This window comes from Desmodus rotundus, chromosome 1 (genome assembly GCF_022682495.2).
Source record: "Desmodus rotundus isolate HL8 chromosome 1, HLdesRot8A.1, whole genome shotgun sequence".
NCBI lineage: Eukaryota > Metazoa > Chordata > Mammalia > Chiroptera > Phyllostomidae > Desmodus > Desmodus rotundus.
Window position 1 is genome coordinate 172,854,430 of NC_071387.1, and position 25,457 is coordinate 172,879,886.

At 34.6% G+C, this 25,457-nt stretch overlaps 1 protein-coding gene and 2 pseudogenes across 2 annotated transcripts in view; 2 read left to right on the top strand and 1 right to left on the bottom strand.

The window, feature by feature from the left end:
* Positions 1 to 25,457, top strand: part of ADAMTS6 (ADAM metallopeptidase with thrombospondin type 1 motif 6) — a 240,661-nt gene that overhangs the window by 122,497 nt on the left and 92,707 nt on the right. For both annotated transcript variants that reach the window (XM_024578536.4, XM_053913276.2), the window contains exons 11-14: positions 2,508 to 2,649; positions 13,164 to 13,271; positions 23,065 to 23,210; positions 25,373 to 25,436. In XM_024578536.4, coding sequence (XP_024434304.2) covers positions 2,508 to 2,649; positions 13,164 to 13,271; positions 23,065 to 23,210; positions 25,373 to 25,436 — 460 coding nt within the window. The remainder of the gene's footprint in view (positions 1 to 2,507; positions 2,650 to 13,163; positions 13,272 to 23,064; positions 23,211 to 25,372; positions 25,437 to 25,457) is intronic.
* On the bottom strand, positions 19,312 to 19,657 carry LOC112321111 (large ribosomal subunit protein eL30 pseudogene; annotated as a pseudogene).
* Positions 24,117 to 24,198, top strand: LOC112321216 (U4 spliceosomal RNA; annotated as a pseudogene).

Genomic DNA, 25,457 nt, shown 5'->3' on the forward strand with positions numbered 1-25,457 from the left:
GTCACCAAACCCATCTCAAAAGGCGTTGTTGATGCCATGTTCCAAACTATGCATGTTCATTTTTAAGGATCGGTATGATTTTTCAATTATGTTTTCTTTTCTATGGTGTTTTATTCTTCTGTAAAAATATACTGGAAAAGGAAAACAATACATAGTTATAAGTAATTCCAAAGAACTGAAGCAAAAATCCACTTTGGGATACAGTTTCTCAGAAGGGTTTGGCCACAGATGAACAGAGTGCAGGACATTCTTTATTGTCTGGAGGCCCTTACAATGGTCTCATTTGGTGTTTTTAAAGGACATGAACCATCATTAGAAGACCATTAGTACCTGAGAACAAGAACTTTAAAGAAATAACTATTGTTGCTTTCTCCTGGATTAAGTCAATTTCGGATTGCCATCAGAAAAGAATGTTTTCCTCAGCATATTATTCTTAAACTTTTCGAGTCCATGTAATTTTTCCCCTAAATATTTTAGGTTAATTTTCTGTATTCAGAGAAGTAATTATGTATGATAATTTTCCATAGATTTTTAGCTGCTGCCGTTTAAGTGAATATATCTTATATACTTCGAAGAAGCTATCTTATACTTTTTTTATGCTATTGCCAAATATTTTTATTTGTAGAATCTGGTACTTAAGTACTTCAGTACCTAAATTTTCCCCATTGATTTATAGTAGTAAATTACTTAACTTGATATTTTATTTTATTACATATTTAACTCCTTTCATCAAGACTTAATATAATTTTATTATAGAGAGGAAACTGATATTTTTGAATTAAATTAGATAACTAAACAATTAACTCAGTAATCTTATGAATATTCCCTACTATCAAAAATGGAACATCTTCTTTCATTTTATTTTTCACATTGATCTTTTTGTCATTAACCTTAATATAAAATTTTGAATTTACTAGTAGAAATTACATTTACCTAAAATTTGCATATCCATATAGATTACAGATATTTTATGTTACAAAATGAAAAGAACTTTGCTATTTTTAAAATTCATCAAAAAATAATTATTTTACTGAAGTACACGACAATTTCCAAGAGTACAAAAAAACAAGAAATAAAAAGCATTCCATCATGAAAACTGGGTAGCTGAGTGGGAAAAATAAGCTGTTCTCTAGTAGGTAGACAGATACCTTGAGCAATGATGAGTGACATGAGTGTAATAGGTAATAATAAAATCCCTCTATATTAGTACCACTCTTAATACTCCATCTAAATATTTTTATTGATGAAAAATCAATCAAGAAGGGCATAAAGGAAAGGAAAAATGAGTAAAGAAGACAGTATTCTGTTCCTTGGGTCTTTCCCTTACCCTCTTGGGTCTTTTAATCTGTTACCTTATGAATAGTATGTTTCAGTTTTTAAAAGGTATTAATTTGCTGCTGTGCAACTGTACACTTGTATATAGCAAATTAACTTTTATATTTTAAGAATATGATAACATTTTAAGCAACTATGAAACTCATTATTATGTATGGTTCTCTCTTATCTACAAATGAAAATTTGTACTGTCCTAAATAATAGTTGAGGAACTTCTACTTGTGAAATTATTTTCCTTTGGCAAAGCAGATGGAAAAGATTTGGGAAAAAAAAACACAAGTGCTGGCACAATTGACAGGAATGTTGGAAAAAATTTTTAAGTGTTGGCATAGGAATTCTTTAAAAATTCTAACTTACATGTGAAATGAAAGTAAAAAAGCATCTGTCCTATTTTATGCACACTGACTAAATAAAAGTGAACAATTATATTTAGCAAAGTATAAAGCTCTTTAAGCTAAGGTATTCTGTCTGGTTTTTGGCAACCTTTATGTTTTTTGTTCCACTGAATTAAAATATTATGTTTGAGCGCAAGCACACTTTGAAAAGCAGAACTTATATAGAGAGAACATTCTCTTTCCTAACGCTGATGATCCTAGATGAAATATGAAATTTTTGAAAGACTAAACACTTGTAATATACTTGAGAGGAGAACTTTGGATCTTGGACTCATCTGTCATTCAGCCCATTTATTATTGAAATATTTCAAGAACCTTTGGACATGTCATCTATTGTTCTGCCCAAGGTGGAAATATATAGATTAGGTCTTTAAGGATTACAACCACAATTTTTTTTATTTTCCACATTTTATGTTTTTAATTCTACTTCCAGATGTGGTTATATTTTCACTGAAAACAAACAAGAAACTTAGAGCAATATGAAATTCTGTTTTGATTCCTTCAGAAATTAGTTTAAATCAGTGTTCGAAGGCCAACATGACATTTTCAGATTGTTGTCTGTGATACTTTTATTATGTCTTGTGCTGGAAAAAAAACTATTGGAGCTCTTATTCAGGTTTCAGTAAGGCTATTTTGCCATGTGATTATTTCTTGGTAGAACGTATTGCTTTTCATGCATCAAGTTATTGAAACAAAGAGCTCAACACATGGTTTCGTAATTGTGATTGCGATAGTGCATAGTGTACCTAATTTCCTTTGATCCTTTCTGTTGAACAGTTCAGGCCGTGGTACTTGCCTTGATAACGAGCCTCCCAAGCGTGAATTTGTTTATCCAACTGTGGCCCCAGGTCAGGTGTATGAGGCTGATGAGCAATGTCGTTACCAGTATGGAGCAACATCCCGCCAATGTAAATATGGGGTAAGAAGTCTCAATCCTTATGTTTAGTTATTTCTATGTGTTCTTTCATGACACAAATGTCAGGATGGAGTTTTGATGAGTTCAGTTTACCTTTGGTAACATCAGTAATGCAAATGTGGCCTTTGACACCGCTCTTTTTCTGATATTTGTGTAATATTGATTTCTAAATGTTTGCGTGATGCTAAATTAAACACTTCTCAAATGTCTTGTGAGGGATGCTGGTACAATTTCAATAATTTCTAATATATTTCTTCTTTAAGTCCTGAGTTTATGATGCCAACTTGTTTTGAAACCTCTCCCCTCACCCCCGCCTTTCTGGTACTCTAATAATTGGGTTAAGGCCATTTTTATATTGGCTAGGAGGAGCCTTTACTTTAATTTATACTTTCTAGTACTGAGTCATTTCAAATGACTTCAATCCACTGCCCATATTCTGACACAGCAACCGAGTGGGGGCAGGATGGCGTTAACTCAAATAGAGAAACAAGGAAACTTGCCGTGGGGAGAAAAAAAGTATCATGAGTGTCTCTTCACGTCTGCCCAAAGACGTCTCCATGTCTCTCTGGAAAAATGTATATGAAATTCTTCTTGAGTTTTATAGAGGAAGATTTCAGTGTCTAGGATAAGGGACATGTTTATAATAGGTACACATTATAAGCATGTTGAAAGAAAAAATAGGAATTTTAAATGAGTTGTCAAAAAAAATTCGAAGGTAAAAAATAAGTTTAAAGACTTGGTTCCTATTTTTATGCAAATAGTGTTTAAATTCCCTTCTTAAAAAGTAATAAGAAGGATGTTTTCAGGCAGTTAAGACAAAACAATGTATGTACTGTACTGTCACAGTTATTCCTCTGGGTACAGTAGACAGTGATTTTAAAAATCTCCCTTGGGTGGCGAATCTATTGTTACTCACAGTCAGTTCTGACAGCACATTTTGTGCACTAGATTTAAAGATTATGCGCAACTTTCTGACTATCTAGAGCCTTGAGTAAAACTTTGGCCTTTCTTGTCTCTCTTCAAAGAGTTTTCTATTCTTATTTCCGTGTGGGTTTAGTTTCCTTTTTTTCTTAGGTTGCTTTTTTCCCTCAGAAAGAGTCAGCCAAACTTTAATTGCAGTCTTTGTATATATTTGTAGTTTAGTAGGTTGAAATTTATGATCAAATGAGATTATAGGTTTTGTTAAGTATTCTTATATATGATCTCTCATTTCATTGTTAGCAAGTAAAATAATTAATAATTAATTTATGCTTAGTTTTTCTATTGGAAATTGGATTTTAACTTTACCTATATAACTCTACATTAAATAATTTATATTGCCAGTTTTATAGGATCTGTGGATGTACTTTTTTCTTTAATAAACTAATAAAAATGGACCTGATTATCCTATCTCTGTATATGTATACCTCGTTTATTTCAGACTGGTTGAGTTGAACTGAGATAAATAGTAATTGAGAAATTCTGTATTTTCAGTTTATGTTCCTTGTATTCTACTCTTCTATGTGTTGTGTTTATAACTTCTCTAATACATATCAAATGAAATTGGAAAACAGAAAGACATCAACATTTTACAGTCTTAAACAATTTCATGTATTTTATTATGAATCTTTTCAATTTGATTTGCAGCAAAATGGTTTCCTTACACTCATATGTTATATGAAAATGCTTATGTTACTTTTTTATGAAGTGCTATGTATTACTAACAAAGTTCCTTGAGTCATAGTAGAATTTTTATAATCATCCCACCTCTTAAGCTTGTTCCTGAAAAATTGCGTTTACCCCATTGATACTGCCCACGCCCACACCATGTTTTGTCTGGTGAATCCGTAAGGTTTTCAAGGAGCCTAAATACTACTTTAGAAAACGTTAGTAGTGGCTTTGAAGGTGAGAGTCCTGCCCTGATTTTCATGGCTGAGGGCAGCGTCCGGAGGGAGACACTGCTCGCAAGCACTGCGGCTCAGAAGAACTCTGTGGAATTTTGGGTGAGAGGGTAACTCTGATGTGGAAGCATCAAGAAGTGATCTCTGTTTCAATGAGCAGGTCTCTAACGATGACAGGAAGATGCTGAACAACCACCGAACGACCCATAACTGCAGCAGCATCAGCTTCCCATTACTTCCACTTGGGTCCTTGCCGGGTTACCAGTGATTACATCTATAGTTATGAAAGACCTTGCCTGAATGCGTTGTGGATAGGTTCGTTAATATACATGTTATTTACATTCGGGCATTCACTTGCAAATTTTTCTTTTTTGTTGTGCTCTAGGACAACATTTTCCATCATTATCCTTGCATGTCATCCATTTATGTTTTCTAGATATTCCTTAATTCCATGAAAAGTATGAGGAGACTGTAATAGCTATAAATACAAGGAGCAAAACTGTGTAGCCCTATAGTAGACAAGAGTAATATTGTTGTATAATATAGTAATTTATAAATAATATGTAGTTTCTGATATTTACATAGTCTTTTCTCTGAGATACTTCAGACTTCTTTGATTAAAATTGTAATTATTTTATGATGTTTTATAGATGGGGAAACTAAAATTACAGTATATGATTACCTAGCCCAAGGTAAAAAATAAAAATAGTTCTAAATCTGTCAGTTTGGCTTTCTATTAGATATACTAGATATGTTAATAAGATAGCAGATGTCTTTTACTTTGGGAGATAATTTTTATCAATTTTCATACACAGAAAAATAATAAAGAGGATGGGAGGAATCTTTGGGAGGTGACAGACATTTATCACCTAGTTTGTGATAACGGTCTCATGGGTATATACTTATCGCCCTGTCCCAACTTACCAAGTAATATACATTAAATATGTACAATTTTTTGTATGTCAATCATACCTGGATGGAGTAGTTTTAAAAACAGATTCAGAGAGTGTTTGATGGCTGCCAGATGGGAGGGCGTGTGGGGAATGTGTGATTAAGAAGTGCAAAGAGGTAGTTACGGGATTGCCATGGGGATGTAAAGTACAGCATAGGAAACGGAGCAGCCAAACAACTTCCACGCTTGACCCATGGACATGAACAGTGGTGGGGGGATGGCCTGAGGGAGTGGGGAGTGCTGGGTGGAGGGGAGGAAAGGGGGGAAAATCAGGACAACTGTAAGAGCATAGTCAGTAAGATACAATTGTTTTTAAAAAAGAGAGAGATGAGTGCTCACCTCTCTAGGTTTAAGACCCAGGACAAAACCAGAGAAAATTTGTAGACAATATAGTTTTATTTAATTTATGGGCACTTATTATCTATAAAGTTTGTCACTGTTTATACAGAGCTAAGAGTGAGCACGTAAATGTGTAACAGTGTGTTGCACATTGTCATTGCTTACTTTAATGTGGAACTGAACCGTGTTTTCTTAATAGGCCATGTATCCTTAAGCATAACTGGGAACATGTGATATAAACACATGGGTCCACATTGGAACAAAATAGTTTTTGACAGAATATTTTCAGTAGAAAAACTGGTTACCACTAGCTATTACCTATGATCTCAAAGTGACCATCGGCAGACTTTTACTCAGTCACTTTTTCCTGTGAATGGCAGCCAAGTTGTTGTAACTTTCAGGTAGCAAAAGGGTATGACAGGCAAGCCAAGTGCTTTTCATTTACCTGGCACATGGCAGATATTCAATAAATGTTTCCCTTTGTCATCCGTGATACCGTTTCTGCATAGCTGATGTGCCGGTAGTGCTTAAGAAGAATCTGAGCTCTCTGTACTTTTGGGAGCATATAAGATATTTTAAGGGTCACACTTTGATTTATTCTTCAACTCAGTAAAGTACTTAGAAGTACATATAAGGGAAGATTAAAGAAATTAAGTTTGCATAGCCTGTAAAAAAGAAAGCTAAATTTTGGCCTCAGAACCATTTCAGACTTTAGAACATTTATTACAGTTTGATTGCTGGTAACATACTGTTCTCCTTCCCTAGCGAGAGCACTGAAAACACAGTGGCCTTAATGTTTACAGCTGGAAGGTTGTAGATTAAGTAGTAGGAACAATGTCAAGTTATTAAAATTGGAATTTTGTACTGAGAGGGACTGTAAACTCGTGTTGCTTGAAGATTAAAAGGTGGTGTAAATATTCTACAACGTGGCCTGATATGGGTTTAGGGGATAAAAGGCATGGGATTGTTTTAGCTCCTCGATATTCTTTTGGAGTCCAAATATGTATATTTATCAAACATACTTGACAAGTTGATATAATTTTATTTTCCCTTAAATTTCGAGCACAATTTACAGATTCATAATAACTTATCCTTAAAAGCTCAGTAGTTTTCACTCTGGGTTTGCTTCTTGTTGCTTCTTCATTTTTTAAAAACTATTTAATCATTTTTTTAACCCCTCCAAATTGACCATTAGTTATTTCATCTGAATTTCTAGCGAGTTTTTGGTTTATTTACAGCACACACACACACATTGCTTTACTATGCTCTCTTGCACTGTTAAAACGTGTTACCCACATAACAGGATTAACGTATTTAAAGCTGAAATAAGGTATATTATGCTCTTTCTTCAAATGGCTACTAAACACCTGGAGCCAGGCCATGGGGTCACCATATGTTGGTTTTTGGTTTTCTTTTGTGTGATACAATGATAAGTAACCTCTCTAGTCACTGATGCTCCTTCCTGACCCCTTCCGGGCTCTGTTCTCCCCCATGGCCAGCAGGATCCTTTATTGCAAACAGCTGTGGAGAGATGTGACTGATAGGGTAATGTGGACAAAGAGATTGTTGAAACGTAGCCACAGCCAAGGACCCAAGATGGCATTGGGTTTAGGATTTCTCAAGGGCAGAAAATCTGTGTCACTTTTATAATCTATACAGTTGTTAAAAAATAAATAATTAAAACTTTTAGCAATAAAGATGTCATTTTCTCTTCATATTCTATTTTACTATCTTAATGATAAAATAAATATGAAATGTTTCTGTGCTTTTATATTTCTTTCCCCCTTAGCAAAACTGCTTATTTTAGTTTTCCCAAGTATTGATAAAGCAAAGGGCTTTTCTTCCCACTTTATAATTATTTAACAGCTATAGTTATTTGAAAAGGATAGAAATATTAGAGAAGATAATTCTCATTTCTTTTATTGTTTTAAAATGGTCTTTGACTACAAAATAATCAATGATTCTATTCTGATCAAAGGAGCCCTAGTTCAGTTCTTTGCAGAATTATGTTTTGAGTATCAGGTAAATTGTTTTACATTAGGTAATTAAAATTACCTTAAGACTCCACTTTCTACACGTGTTCTTATTATGATTTATATTTGCTAATAATTTTTATTGTTAACGTTTGCAATCAGTGATATTCATCTAAAAATAGAACAGACTAAATATCTGGGGCTTGACATTAAAATTTTAAGTAATAAGAAAAATTTCAATGCTTTGTCTTTTGGAGTACTTTTGAGGAGTATGTACAGTATGTTTTGAAAATCCAAATACAAGTGTTGATGTTATATTTAGAAATTCCGATAAAAAAAAATAATGATGATGATGCTGTGTACATTGATGCCTAAGCTATGTAATGTGTACACATAGACACAATAAAAAGAAGCTGTATTCTGAATCTAATTCTTAATTTTAAGGATTAGATTCAGAATCTAAGCCACAGCAGTAAGACTATAAAAGAGCAACTCCTTGGGATGCTGGGAACAAATGCCAGCAGAGATTTAACTGTCCAAATGTTTAATGAGTATTGTAGATGTTTTTGTTTGTTTGAGGGTTTTCTTGTTTTCTTTTTTTTCATTTTTAAAATTTTATTGTTGTTCAAGTATGTTTTTGTTTGTTTATTGGCTACAAAGGTGCATAGGTTTTCAGTGGTCTCTTTGAACTCTTTTTTTTTCTCCATAAACCCTGTGTTGTTCATAAATGATTTTACAGAATGTAGGGTTTTTCACAGAATGCATTCATCACCTTTCAGCAGAAAACTTGTATATGTCAAAACCAAAAAAAAGGGAGGTAAGGGTGTGCCAGAAATGAAGAGTTTCCGTTCAAGTGGTACGCCGGTGTGCTGATGTTGCCTGTGTTGGGATAGAAGATCATCTTGGGCATGAGTTAAGAAACTGAAACTGAGACCACTTCATAAAGTTAGAACTTTAGAAATTCTAACCTACTGTGAAGTTCATCTCTACTGTGAAGACACAACTGCATGGAAGTGACAAGTAAGCTTCTTTGCCCTTTGCTCTGGATGGGGAAAAATAGCTCCCATGGGAAACAGAAACCCTAAGCTTGTGCCTCATGTAAGAACAGAGTAAGACTTTGTCTACATGCATGTGCTGACAAGATAAATCAACATGAAAACTGATTCAGTGAAACCTTGGAGTGAACAGCAGAAACAAATTCATGAGCCTATACTTCTACAACTCAGGAGGTCCAGGATGCTAAAAAAAAAAAAAATCAGTATTCACTGATGATAAGCTTGAATACAAAATAATGAACCATATGAGGAAATAATCCACCATGAAATCAACAAGCATAAAGATTACCAACCCAAGAGAAAAAGACGTGGAAGATATGAAAAGAGGTTAAAGATATGGTGGTTTGAATTAGAAGGTCCAATATAAGTTGAATAGGAGTTCCAGAAGAAAGAACGAAGAAGAGGTATTTTAAAAGAGACAGTTACTAATAATTTTTCAGAATCCAAAAGAGATGCAAATTCTTAAAGCATGAATCCCAAGTAGACAAATAAAAAGGACACCTAGATACAATGGTGAGACTACACTAAAGCAAAGGCAGAGAACTCGTGAAAGCAACTAGAAAGACTTTATCATAAAGATACAGATTAACTACTAAAGGATGTATGTCAAAAAGAAAGAGACATTGATTATCGAGTTTTGATCAGTGAATTGTTCATAAACTTTAGATTTTTGTAGGCAAGAAAATTTCTCTCCAAATATTAGTGGATCAACACAGGGAAGCCAACTTATAATTTTGCCAAGTGGAAACATTCTGTAAAGACTGCCATAAGCAAACAAACCTTACCCTGAAAAATCTTGTAGTCTATTTAAAAAGAATAACACTTAATGAATAAGGGCAGTCCATTAAAATAAAAGATTTAGTTTCATAAAAAAACACATCAACATCATTCTTCTAATTTTGTCACAGAATATTTAAAACTTTATCAAAGAGCAGTACCAATCCATGGCATTTGGGCTGCATGTCTGCTTATACCCTACCTTCTCCCTGGTTCCTATGAAGTCTAAGTGATAGTGTTAGTTTTTAATAACACTAACATAATGCCTGGTGAGGTAAGTAGTAGATGCTTAACACATATTCTTGAATGAATGGGAAATAATGCTATTACTTTTGTTTTACCAGGCAATCTTCCTAATTGGTTAGAAGTTGACCCCATGAAATTAGAGATGCCATTTGCAACTTTTAGTGTCATGTGAGAGAAATTTCCGTTAGTGGAGACCATTGGTAACTTCTCTCTTCTTCCTTAAACTCAAAGGCAAACACAAAGACCAAATTTCTTCGAGAGAGTCTTCCCAAAATGAATTGTAGGGTTAGAGAAGAGAATTAATTGCCCTAATGCACAGGCAATGATTTATTAATTCACAGAGGTCATGAGACTAGTCTTAACTTCTATAACTTCCTATATCTTAACTTCTATGAATAAGCATGAGTATTTGAAAGGTAACTATATTCTCCTAGAGCTAAGTGGGTGGATAATCAAATCATTAATCCCTCTCACCTTATATGTAATTTTTTAAAGGAAATTAATCTACCTATGATGATAGTTTTTATACAAATTCCCCTAGAGGCAAAATATTTTGCATGCATTTAACTTTATTAGAACTTGGGACCTACCTTAGGTTACTTATTTAACAACTAATGTACATGTACAATTGTAACTAACACATCTGTGCAAATATGCCATCCATATTCTGAAATCCATCAGTTTAGAGAAAGTAGGTATTTCTAAAGATAAAAAATTGTTCTCAAGTTCTTTCAGGAAGTGTACTACTTGCTTTCTTGGTATGAAATGACATTTTCTTGGGTTTTATCTTTCAAGAGAGGTTTTTTTTTTTAATCTTGGGAAATCTTAGTTGGGATATCAAAATCTTTCATATCCAAGTTGATATGCTAGATTAGAAGTATAGCTGAAAACTCCTGAGCATTCTCCAAGGCTACTTTAACATCTTGGGAATATTTCCCATTCATAGATTTTTCACGCCCATACTTTAAACAGTAATTTGTGAGAAGCTAATGCCCTGGCAAAAGTTGAACCCCCAGAAACCACTAAGGAAATAAAATCCTGTGAAAATGGGGAATCCACTTTTCAAAATGTGCCATTCTCTAAAGGGTAAGAGAATTGTCTCTCAGATGGCTCTGTTGTGAATCTTGAGATTAAAGTTTTGGGGAAAAGTATCTTGAATTCTTGCCGTGTGGGTAGAGATTTTCAACGTACTTTGGGAAATAAAGTTTCTGTAACTTGACTAAATGGTATGTTTACCAAATAGGCACTATGAATATTGTACGATATTCATAGTGTCTTTTCAACGATAGAATTTTCATTGTATAGTTCTGTCTAAAGTAAAGTTTAGTCTTTTTTATTTTTATCTAAATTAATATTTAAGCCTAATAAAAATCTTTAAAGATCAGGAGTATCGCCCAGGGATAGGGATAGGTTTTTTTTGTAACCTCTTAATACATTGTTCTTGCAATGTTTGTCTGTTTCTGTGAACCCATTTTTCTTTGAATGTGGGTGTTTTTGATGCATGGGAACAATAAATTAATATATTAAGACTCTAAAATATTAATACTACTGCTTTTTATATATTAAACTAAAAGAATATATTTAGGAACATGTACGAAGAAACTACACTGATTGTGGTGGTCATTTCATAAAGGAAGAATAAAGTCATATAAATAACCTTCTCTTAAAACAGAAACTGAAGCTTTGGTACAAAGCTAAAATTTGGTAGAATTTGTAATAAATTGAATTGTAAGAACAGGAAAGTTTTATATTATAATTCATAGAACATGATTTGCTTTCTAATGTTTTAACTCTCTTCTACCTCAATTGTTCTCAAAATGGAGATTAAAGTAGATAAATAAAGTAAAATAGAGTTTAAAGTAGGTGATTTTTTAAAAAGTATTTTTAAAGTCTAAAAGAAATTACATGTCTTTTTCTCTGCCTGGTGAGGGGGTGGTGGAGCATCCTAGAGAAGGGCCCGAAGAGAGCCCTTCAGACGGCTGTGCCCTGTGGGGCGCTCCCGTTTCCTTGGAGCACCTCAGAGAATGCTGCGTTCCTGCTTTAGTTCTGATTTGTGCTAATGTGACATAAGTGTAAAAAAAAATTTTCAAATTGAAATGTAATTGATGTATAATATGTTAGTTTCAGTTGTACAGCCTAATGATTCAATATTTGTATATTGTGAAATGGCCACCACAGTAAGTCTAGATAACACCCATCACCATACATGGTTACAAAATTTTTTTGTCTTGTAGCATGTTGTAAGTTCTTATAATTATGTTTTGACAGCTTAAAGAGCAATTGGGGAATAATAGCAATAGAATTGAATGTTATATATAAATATATCTTCGCATTCCAAATTAATATATTTTTATTGCAATAAGGTATTTTATATTCAGTGGTTCTAGTTTAACTTAAACACTTCTAGTAGCATTGATGATGCTAGTTGGTAATATGTAGAGAGAGAAACTGAAAATTTTGAGTGTCTTCAAAGTAAGCTTGCTTTTTTGGCTGTTATTTAAAGCACTTTACTAGGGTATATGTTGAACAGCTTATTTTAAAATCTGATAGTGTGTGAACAAAATGAGGTAATTTATATTGCTAATTTAGAATAAATGTTGTGATTTTCCCATGTTGAAGGAGGATAATGAGAAGTTGTAATAAAGAAGATAAGACAGCTTTAAAGAATGTCTAAAATATGCCAATTATGGAAATGGCATATAAATAGCAACATTTGTTCAAAACCAAACTTCCCTTTCATGCAGTTGGTGGGCTCCCTTGATGAACAGCAAACAACATTGCTAGATTGTTCTTTAGGCAACTCTGAATTTTAGAAATTACTCCCTGCCCATTCCTATGATCTCTTTTTTCTTCTTAAAATGGACATTATTTGAATATTACAATAGATCTGAGAAGTCAAGTACCTACACTACTCTATTAGTAATTGGTAAGTTTGTTTTATTGTGTATCCTTAAGAGTAATAAGCATATATTTCCTTTCTACATATTTATTATTTTTCCCTACTCTTCTGTAGTAATGAAATTTCTATGCATTACTTTTAAAAGATGTTAATCAATATTAAAAACTAAGATATATTTTCTCCACTAAAATGAGAATTATAAAGACAAACATTTAAATGATTCTGCAAAATGGGTAACCCACCTTCCATAAGAGCCTCCTCCGAAATCCCTACCTTTGATGATTCAGCATCCACAAGAAACGAATAATGCTGAGTGACTGTGGGTATGTTCTTTGGAAGCGTGGCAATGATTTCAGTCTTTACTACTGATCAGCTTGCTTCTGCCTTCTTTCCTAGGAAGTGTGTAGAGAGCTCTGGTGTCTCAGCAAAAGCAACCGCTGTGTCACCAATAGCATTCCTGCAGCCGAGGGCACACTCTGCCAAAGTGGGGATATTGAAAAGGGGGTAAGCTCAAATGATTTACCATCTATTTGATCATTCTTTCGGTGTTGCGATTCAACCATGAGGAAAATGTGCATATTATTTGAAATGTACTTAAGAAAATAATACATTCCTATTCTAATGAGTTAATTGTTATAACTTGCTATCTGCGAATATGCATTGTTTAAGAAATTACAGTAAATAACCATTTTCTTGGTCAGTTTTACTTTTATGTATATGTATGGGTTTTATTTGTACAGAAAATGCCCAACAGAAGTCATACATATATATGAAATACAGTCTTCTTAGTCATATGTTTGTTTTTTTTCTGATAACTAATTCCTAGGAAATTATGTGATCCCAAAACATTTTATCACTATAGTCTAACTAGAGTCACTTTTGAATTGCAGTATGAGAAAAAGGGCTAATAGTAGAAGAGTGCTTTAAACAAGTTATTGAGCACAGAAATTGGAGATAAATAATTTAGGTTTCATCAGTATGGTTTTCAAAAATATTATTAGAAACTATTGAAACAAGTAGGAATAGATTATGCTCTTCCTCAAGTTCTTTAGGAACTTCCATACACATGAATTCTAGAATTTATTGCTATGGACTGAATTCACAATAATAACTACTACTGTCATCTGTTCTCAGTTCTGACTTCTTCCATGTTAGTTGGGCTAGTTTCAACAAAGATTACACTGGATTTCAGCTTGCAATCTGATGTTTAAATAAAAAGAATGAAAGCTTTTGGGCAGCTGTCACAGTTTATTAATCCTTGCTGACGGCTTCATTCAGAACCCATGACCTAGTGCCATGTCGATGGCTTTTCCATGCTGAGTTTAGAAACGTTGGTAAATTACGCTAAACGTATGAATTGATAGGGTCATTTTTAAAGGATTAAGGATCTTTTTTTGAGACTATGTAAGTAGCCAATAAAAATACAGAGACTGTCACACACTACCAAAAATTCCTTCTTTTTTTTTTCTTCACCAAAGTAATAGAAAATATTAGGAACCGCATTCTTGAAACAACAGTCGAGGTTTATTTTGGAACCAACAATTCTTGTCAACGACAAGTAGCAATTTAAATCAATCTGTACTTAGAAAAAATACACAACTGTAAGGGGGGAAGTCACAGTGAGAATCTGTTTCTTTATTTGCCATTGATGATTATTCTTGCACTCTAGTCTGTGGGCCTCAGTTTCTATTTGCTCGGAATAATACTATCAGTAGGCCTGATGGCTCTTTTTAATGACTTTATTTTTTAACTTACAGCAAAAAAAAATTCATTCTTTTAAATATCTCAGTGCCCTCTTAAAGCATTCTATAAATTATATAATCACTCCAAATAAGTACATTACAAGTAGGGGCTATTTGAGAATACATAGTTTATCCCCACTAACCATTTATAAAGTAAATACATACTTAGTATCTTATCATTTGTGCTTAATTGCAGGACCCTCAAGTGCCATATCTTATAGGTGTCTGCATTTATGCAATAGAGATGGCATGTTTCTTAAAAATTACAGATAATTTTTTAGGTATATTTAGAAGACACTCTCAATAATATTAAAGATAACAGCATTGAATTTAAATTTAGGTAAACAAATAGAAGGGAAATATAATTCTTCTAAGCATAAATAAGAATAAGCACAGATAAAAAGTGAATAAAATGGGGAAAATATATTTGATTTCTAAAGATTCACATTTTTAGTTTCAGTTGGTTGTCCACTTTTTGATACCTAACCAGTTTTTTTCACATGAAATCTATATAATTCTCATATATACATATAAAAAATGGAAATGATCTGGTTAAAAGAATCCCTTGCCTGCCTCCTTACCCTGTCACCTTCTGACATACTTCAATAGAGCATCTCGGACTCCATGAAAGTCTATTTAAATAACTTGTAAGTATAGCAGAGCTTGTATACCAAGAGGTAGTTCATATTCACCATATTAGAGTTTAGCTTTATAAAGTCAATATGTTGGATTTCACCATCTAAAATTATTCTACAAAACAAAAATGTTAGCCATTCTTCCAGAGATATGAAAGGTCATTAGACAGCTTTGGAATTGACACTAAGAAGTCTTAAAATGAATGAATGAATGCACACTCGTAGACTCTTAGGAAGAAAAAGGACAGCACACTACGAAAAGACCCTAACTGTATTCCTATCATTATCTTTGAATTTAAGAATAGGTTTTTAAAGAACTAGATCAACCTACATTTTTAAGGAGAAAAAAAATGCAAAGGAGTAGACATGTGAGCTGAGCAGTTATTAATTAATTTTTTTAGTACCTGCATTTGTCATGTTATCTTTTTATGAATTTTTGTTGATTTTAGTTAATTTTTCTGTTAAAAGAAAAGTATGTTTATTGTTGCCAAATTGCATATTTCCACCCTAAAGCTATATCTATCTGGAAATTAAACTAGAGTTCAGCATTTTGACTCAATTTTTTAAAAAAACATGCAAAGAGCTAAGGACTAAATTAAAGTGGAATTTTCAACTGGTTAGGTCCACTTTGTGACAAGTCTGTATTCTTGCCATCTAAAAATAGTTGGCTCCCAAATAACAATTATGCTGATAATTAATATTTTTAAAGTATTTACACTGCCAGGCACATATTTTTTCTGTTTAATAATTAAGTGACAAAAGTCTAGGGGGGTGGGTACCATTTTAACTCCATTTTACAGATGAGGAAAGTAAAACCTGAAAGCCTAAGATTACACAGCAATTCAGTAGCAGAACTGAGAAGGTCAGCCCAGGTCTTTCTAGTTCCAAACCTGAAAACTTTGCCCCTCTATATTATCTGTGATTGCACTTTACCTCTAGATGGGAAATTTCATCGTGATAAAAGCAAATTTTCACTGTTGAGTAATAAACTGAGTCACTGAGCTTGAAATTGGTGATGGCTATGTATTTTACCCTTAATACTAAGCAGATTTTTCACTTATCTACTTGTAACATTTTCTTATCTCAGGAATCACAGTAAGAAGGCACTATGGACAGAACATTGATTTAAGAATATAGGATTGTGTTACAATTGGCACAGTAGTGAATCTCCACTTTACCATCAGGGAAGGCCTATTTCTACGTGTTTCATAGAGATGTTGTGAGGATGAAATGCGGCAATACCTGAGCGAACTGTTTATGGAATTCTGTGGAGGGAGGGCACTAGTGTCTATTACTAGAGCATCACCATTACTTTTGGTTATTATTTGCCAACCTTAGGCGATTGTGGGCAGAAAATTCTTTGTCAGGCTGTCTTAACTGGAAGTAACAAGCATCAGAGAGTATAAGCATGAATTTGTGTGCCTCAGAAACATGAATGGAATATACATGACTTCTGTTCTTAACTCAAAATTTCACAACTACTCTCCTCAGAAGAACCAAGAAAGAACCTACATCCTGTCTAGCCAGGAGGAAAAACCAAAGCTGCTCATAGTTTTTTGAGTAAATTCTCTTTTAAATGGTGGAGGGAGAAGTATTGCTTAAGTGATAGTGTAGACATATCCAGAGGACTGGATCCGCAATGATCTCGTCAAACTCTGGCTGCAAAAGCTGTGGGATCCCTGCCCGAGGGCGCAGTTCCACAAATGTTCCGTGTAAGTATGGGAACTGTTCCATGCACATTTAGCAGATGGAGTAAGAAATATGGCCAAAAAATTAAAAACTGATCTTTGTGTGAGTCCTGGGGGGTCTGACATCGCTATTACAGCCATTGGATGTTTGCCTGAATAAGCCATTCAAAGATTGAATAAGAACCATATGGTCTGAATGGATGTGCTTAGGGACAGTAGCATTAACCAAAGGAGGAAATTTGATGAGCCCAGACAGTGCACTGGTTGGTATGGTGCGTCCATGGGTCAGACCCGTACAAATCAATCAATATAACTTTAAGCCAAAAGAAACTTTCTTTAGACATGGCATCAGCAGTAGCACTTTGGACAGGCATCGAAGGGATGCCATGTTTGATGACATAGTAAACAAAGGTTTAGACTGTAAAAACTTCGATACCAGTGCTGGCATTGTTACTGAACAGGATATTAAGGGTAATGAAAACCCAGTCCTCGTAAGCTCTGATGGTGACCACAAAGAAAGTTTCAAATACTTGGTTTGTTGCCAAAAGATTGATTTAATGATTCTACAAGACCCAATTAGAGACATAGCGCAGCATTTGGACTTACATATATATGACATTGGTTCCCAATATCTTTGTATGGGATGCATAGGGCTGGATCAGCATGGGGTTATTATATGCCCTTCTAAAACATTGGATATAATAAGACATTAGAGCCTTAGATCTCAGAGTAGAATATAACGTGTTTTGACTGGGTCCCAAACACAGGAAGTAAAGAAAAGAATAGCTCTTCCAATTGCTCTAGGAATTTAAATAGTATGGGATGACAAGTTCTGATTTAGAATTTGGGCTGAAATAAGCTTCAGCATTCCCACACCTGCAGAGTGGAAAGATAAGGCTTTTAATAGTGCTATGCTCCAACTTTTAGCTTTCCTGACTTGGGAAGAATGTTTTATGTTGAATCACCAGTATCACTTCCTTTACAATCTTAGGATTTCCTTAGAGGTCTCATTCCAGATGCTGGCTGGACCTAGTGCTGGCGATGGTACAAGATCTATGGTACAATCACATCCTAGAGTGACTCTAGTTAAAAAATATGTGTTTTAAATATTTAAAAATTAAAACATATTTTTAAAGTATACTCATCTTGAAAAATTGTTGTGGAATTCTGACAAATTCTCAAAGTTAGATTTGTTGATTTATAATGTGTCTTGGTAAGACAACTTCCTGATGTGGATCATGGAATTCAATGGCCTAATAGCAAGTGATGTTGCTTTATAATTGTTTCTTAAGAAAACTTTTAAAGCTTCCCTGGAATATATTGTCTTTCTAGGTTGTTTTAAAATATATTTGTTTTACTTAGAGGGAATATGAAAAGCAAAAATGAACAACCTGAGATTTTATTCTTGGAATGTGATAGTTTTACTTTTCATCTTTCTAAATCTGGTTAAACACTCAAATTAGCAATTAGAAGGCATATTTATCCAATTTATTTGGGTAATTTGGGCTGAAGTAACATGACTGATATTTAGAATACATCACTAGAGTAGATATAACCTTTGAGAATAAAGATTAGAAACTGGTTCCCATCTGAAGATTTAACTTTTCTACTTTTAAGAAAAGAAGTAAAATTCTATGCCTATGGAAATAGAGATTTTAAAGGTTTGGTAATTCCAGGCCAAAAAAAAAAGATTAAAAATAGAAAATATAGCACTCAAAATTCCCACCTTTATGAATTTATAAGATTTATATACTTCAAATTGCTATATTTAATATAATCTAATTATATTATGACATATTAAAAGCCATATATATTGATTCATATAATCATCTAGAAAATTAGCTCAAATAACTTGCTCCCCATGAAGTCCTTTGTGGATTTCTTCAAGCAGTCATTATTAAGTTAAATAAGTTTCTTCTTTTAAAATCACGTGCTACATCAAGATACTTACTACCAGAAGAGGGAAGTGGCAAGAATTCCAAAGAGATCCATTCTTATAAAGACATGGTGGGGGAAGCTGAACAAAACACAAAAGAACATTTTGCTAGAGAGCAAAATCAAAGAAGCCTTTTGATAGGCTTTTACCCTCTCGGAAGGTGTGTCTGCATAGAAATAATGTCTAAAGTCGCCCTAATCCAGACCATATTGGAATCGAAAACTAAAGTTAGTTCCCATTTGATAGTTAGGGAAACCAAAGAAAAGAAATAAACGACTTGCTTTAGACCAAAGGTGTTGCTAGAAGGAGAACTCAGGTTTGTAACCCAGACTACACACAGCCTGAAGGTGTTAACTTGTTAACTAGTAAGCCAAGTTATTAGTTAGTTGTTAAACTAGATGCTAGTCTCTTGTCAATTGGTAGGTAAATATAAGTATTATTATAAAGTCTTTATTTTTCACCCATTACTCTTTGTTATTTAGCTTTCTTTTTTTTCTTAAACCAAGCTCTGGCTAGTTTTATTAGAGAAAACTTCTGCATGATTTATGTTTCACCAGTCTGTTCTGGCATGCTTCTAATGATACCAGAATCACCTGGATCAGTGACAGCCAGCATGCACACCCTGCGGTATTTTCCACACACCGTGCCCAATTCAGTACCATTGCCACCGTAGTGATGAACACCAGCCTCGGCCAACATGGCATAGTACACCACTTCACATTTCCTCACTGCTGGACCGCTGTTGGCACGGGTGACCAGTTTGGCTTTGCATTGTCTGGTCAGCTTCTGAGTGCTTGTACCCCAGCATGCACTTTCTGCTTTTCATAGCAAGTTGGAGTCTGGAGTTGATCAACTCCCGTGACTTTATTGTCTTCTTTGCAGCCACCATCTTCCTGCCTTAGGTGCGGGACAGACCCCAACCAAGTGCAGCCTCCAAGATGGTCAGGGAGCGAGAAAGGAAGGACTAGCTTTCTCATATAATTGTCTCTTATGTTATAACTTCGTGGAATACATATAATCAATAGCATGAATTTATGCAGTAAAACATTTCACAGACTAGTTATGAAATACTACTGCTGTGTAGATATTAAGTTGTCATAAGAATTGACTGACACTTTATAAACAGAATACTGTATTTATCTTTTACCTTAAGGATAAGTTTTAAAAGGAAAACAACAGAACTTATTGGACTTCTTTCCCTTTTCCTACACTTCATGAGTCTCCAGGAAACATACAGCTATGTTATTAAATACTTTGGAACCTACGTCTGTCAGTGTTCTGACGGCCTTCACAATTCCTTTGGCCCCTGAAAAAGCGCAGAGTGAATTTTTTTCTCTACCAATTATAAGAGTACTCAGGATGTCTGAAATAACATGTGGGTGTGCACTTACAGCTAAATGGACTTTTTTGTAGTCTCTAGTGTTATTTCCTATTTTGTATAGTAAATACAGTCCCATAAAATATGTTAGAATATTACTTAATGTCTCCAATAGGTCTTTTTCCACTGATTTTTGTATATTTTTAGACAGATAATCCCTTCCTTTCTGCCAGTAACTGACCTTGGGCAAGTCAACCTGCTGTGGGCTCTGGTTTCCTCATCTGAAAAATGAAGTGCTTGGATCACGTGAATGCTTAAGTCCCTTTGGGCTTTAGATGCAGCTCTGTGGTTTTATAAAATATAAAAACAAGCGTTAATGTTATTTGAAATCAATAATGCTAGATAGATTTCCAATTTGAAAAAATAGACAAATTTTAAGATTTGGAGTTTTTAGAAGTATAGTCATTCATTGACACGGCCCAAATCAGTATTGCTGGTCAATACTACGTTGTTCAGTTATTCTCATAGAAAAAGAAATAGACACAGGCATAGACATTCTGACACACAGGTACTTCTAATAACAAAAATATAAAACTGGAGATTATTTGGTCCAGTATTGTGACTTTTATAAAGGTGAAGGTCTGACACAATTATCATACAATTGGTTGGTCTTCAACATCAATTAGGTCATAAACTGGCAGCTGGAACAGTCTCTCCCTCTCAAGTGTATACTATCAGCAGCCCTACTCCCAGAGTTGATACTTATTATATGGGTTCAGCCAACTACCTCTGCTTCATCTTTTGGACAGATAATTTTTATGGTAATTTTCATTGTCAAAACTCATAATCTTTCTTAATGTCCTACTTTAATACTTATTGGATTAAGGCTCAGAATGTTCTGCCTTATAGCCAACCAAAATTGGACTTCTTCTTGCCTAATTTTTTTATGGACAAATGATAATTGCTTAGCACTTCTCGAAAAAGTCTTTTATGTTGTTACAACTACTAAAACTTTTACTGAGTGCTAACTACCAGGGAAACAAAGATAAATTTGACTTTCTGTACCCTCCAGCATTTCCAGTTCCTTCCTGCCATGTAGCAACCAAAACAGGACGCAGAATTCTAAAACTGAACTAATGTACTAATTCATGCAAGGGGTTTTTGTTGCTTATCTACTCCATGCTAAGTAAGCACTGATCTAGACATTCAGCACATCTAATAGGACATTCTGGTGACAGGCACGTGCTGGATCTGCTCTGTCCCACATCGTCACCGCACATATGGCTTATGACGCCCTGAAAATGTACCTAGTGTGTATGAGGGACTGAATTTTTAGTATTAATTAATTTAAATTTAAATAGCCCCCCATGGCACTTAAGGCTTTTATATACTAATGAGAGGAGCCAAACAATAATGAAGTAATTTGAAAAATAAACAGTGTAATTTAGAGTAGCGTGAACAAAACCTATTACATCCTGGAGTTGGGGGAGGGGAGTGCAGGCAGTGTTGGGGAGGTACAGTTTCAGGATAGGGGTGGTCAAGGAAAGACCTCTCTGGTGACATGACACTTGACCTGGGACTGGATGATAAGAAGACAGCAAATTTAAGGAATCCTGAGAAGAGTATTCCCAGAAGGACCAGCAGATGCAAGTGCCCTATGGAGGGAACAAGCTTAGTGTCTGTGGGAAGGAAAGAAGTCCAGTGTGTCTGGGGCATCTGAGAGAAAGGCTGGGGAAGGGTGCAGGGGAAGTTCCCACCGGCCACTGCTGACTAGCACCAAGGGAAGTAGGAAACACCAGAAGCAAAAAAGAGACATGTTGTGATCATTATTTTTAAAAGACCTCTCTGAATGCTTCCTGGAGAATAGATTGATTATAGGTAGAAAACAGTGGAGGTAGGGAGACCAGGTAAGGACCTATTCCATTGGCCAGGAGGTAACAGTGAAAAAGGTGAAAAGTGAAAAAATTCTGGTCATATAGAATTATTATAATAAAATGATTACTTTCTAAACATTGCATGTCATAATCCCTCAATGTTTTAATGTAAGGTTGAATTTTTATTATAATCGTAACATTGCTGACAGTTACTCAACTGTAATGTTGCCTATTGTTATTCATATAAACAAATGACTTTCATACTATTGGTATGGTTTGTCAACATTTGATGGTAATCCACAAAAATGCACCAATGACAGCCTAGAAATGCTTAGTTGTTTTTTTTAAGGCTTTCATTTTTACCAAATTCTGCAAGTAAGATTTATCATGTTAGAGTTATGAGCTGATTATTTGATGTCTGCGTCTCGATAAATTATTCCTGGCTTTCTACTTATGTGCAGTATGTGTGGTTTATTACAGAGAGTAAAGCTGAGAAGAATTCCAGTACACATGTTCATGCAGGGGCTGTACACATGGCTAGTCAGTGTATATAAGGGTTTTTTGTACCCGGTCCCTAGTGTCTTGGCATTACTTTTATTATGTCTGCAGTACTCGTGTAGATGAAATGCCACAACACATTCTTTTACTATTGTAGCCTCAACCAGCCTTTTTATTTTTTTAAAAGAAAAAGCAATTACCATCATAAAAATTTTTTACTGGGGAACTTTCCATATTGCGTTATCATTCCATGAGTCTAATAATAGTGGAATATAAAGAAAAAAATTTTAATACTAAAATATCTAAAAAAGACCTTTGAGGTCTTTGTAATTGAGAAACACTAAAAGTCTGGAGTAGGCAAAATAAGGAGTTTTTTAGAATCCTGGTACATGTTAGAGATTTATAAATCACTCCCGAGCTAAAGATAATTTGCAAATCACATGCACCATCAGCAATGTGTAAACACAGTTGAAGAACTCTCAGTCTGTTATCTATGGGGAGAATGCTAATGCCTGTAATTGGTCATTGCCTGACCCTTATGTATTTCTATTCTGATAGCTCTATCTGCCTGAAAGCTAATTCTGTGTTTTCTGTGAAATCTTGCAGTGGTGTTATCAGGGAGATTGTGTTGCTTTTGGCACTTGGCCCCAGAGCGTAGATGGGGACTGGGGTGCCTGGTCACTCTGGGGAGAGTGCAGCAGGACCTGCGGGGGAGGCGTCTCCTCATCCCTAAGACACTGTGACAGTCCAGCGTAAGTAGCTAAAGTAAGCCGGAGCCAACAAAAAGACACAGTTGGAAATGATTCAAAGCTGTGGTTTCACATGTTATCTGTAAAAACGTTTCACTTGCAAGCCAAGCGCTTGTCTTCGGAACAAGCACTAGGCGCAGGAACGTGGAGGAGCCTTGTTAGACAGGCTTTCTTTTTCTTCCTTGCCCCTTAGTACGTAACTAAAAATAAAAGAAAATGAAAAGAGAAAAGTATTGTGTATTTATCCCAGGTATAGCCAGACTTCTTAATCTCCTAATAATCAGATTTCCTCCTCCAAAAACTACTGAATTATGGATGAATCCAGGTCTGGTCTTAGCTACATTACCATTATTCCCAGGAAACCTAAGGTCTTTTCACATGTCACATAAAATTATTACTGCTACATTAGTATTAAAAGGACCAATGAGAGCACTTCAAGGGTTGAAATGCCTTGATTCACATCACAAATCACAATGAAAAGAATACTTGTCCATGTGTTAAAATAGTTTCCATTCACATGCCCCCATTAATCATCTTCCAGAGTTGCCACCACTTTCCTCACCGTGACTGTTCTATGCAGGGCAGACTGCTCCTCTCCCACCATCTTTTTCTCCAGCCAGAGTCCCCCTGGCGGGAGGCCAGCCCTATCGCTATCCTTTGCCCATTACAGGTGGACTGTTCCTCTACTTGGTCTTTCCTATCCTCCTGGAGATGAAACTGCCCCTTAGCAGCTGCAGGTCAAGGGCTCCCATTTTTATCTAGAACTCAGGTTGAGTTCTAGTTGAGTTCTTTTTTCCTGACAAATATTTTGGTGGAGAATGATATTGTGATATCATTTCTGCTTCCCCTCACCCTATTCTGGGGCAAAATATGGTCTATTTTTATTTTTTTTTTCTCATTTTAACTCAGAGCTTTGCGCAATGGCAGTATCATAGCCAATTAGGTTTATCTGAGGCACAATTATTGCTAATTGAAAACTTATTTTAACTCAGGATCTCCCTCCTTGGTTCCTCTCTCTAAATGTCTTTTTCTTCTCTTTTTAGTTTGATATTGTTTCCCTTGATATTAATTAATTCTGTGTTTTCATTCTCCCACTCTATCGATTTTTACCCTCCTCCTGAACTGAGTTCACTCACTGTCACCCACCTGAACATCAGTCACTCTGCTACTGACCCACTACCTAGTTTTTTCTGACAGGCCCACTTCTCCCAAGCTGGTTCAGGCCGGGCCATTGCTTTTCCTGGCTTAGAGTCAGCATTCACTGTCATTCAAAACTGTAACTATCTTACTGATTCTAGTGAGCCAGAGTTATAATTTAGAAATGACCCTTTTAAAACAAGTACAGAATAATTAACCTAAGTTCAGCTGTAGGCTACTGTAAAATAATAACCCAAATTATAAAACCCTATAATAATAAATAATGTACCCAGATATTTAAGAGAATGACCAGACCTCTTTTAAAAGAACAAGTTAGTCTTCAAAAACATCATTCAAATAATAACATATGGCCTTCCCTAATGTCAAATGCCTTAAAAAGTAATTTATGGAAATCAGATATTTGACATCTTAAATTTTTAAAATTTGAGTATTATATAAAGTATTTATATAATACAAATCCATCTGATATATAGATTTAATTTTTTAAAACCATATATTTGAAATAAGATAGAAATTCATTTCTGCATTATTTACTTGGAATGGAAGCTATTTCCAGAGAGTTATTTAATGTCCTCTCCTATTTCCAGTTTGGAAAAAAAGCAAACTTTTCATTTCCAACTTGGTGAACATATACCATCCAATTATGGGTTTTGTTGAATATGATTCAAGTGGCTTATTATTATAAATAAGTGAATTTTAAACTCAAACTAATCACCTGTTTACTATGATAATTAGAAAATACATTGATTTAATTGCATTTTCTTAACATAAATCATGACAATTAGGAGTCTTGTAAAGTCACTCCTAGTAAATTTCCTTAATTTTAACATTCAACAATCATAATCATTATTACTAACAATCATCAGCATGATTATTTCAATAACTAATTCAATGTCAGATTTTGTATTTTCTTAAAGTAAATGTTAATGTGTTTTCATCAAGCAATATTTGTACTTTCAATGTGGATAGTATGTTATATTCACATGTTAAACAAAATGTGTTTTCAGACCTTCTGGAGGAGGAAAATACTGCCTTGGGGAAAGGAGACGGTATCGCTCTTGTAACACAGATGTAAGTAAAAACAAACTCTCC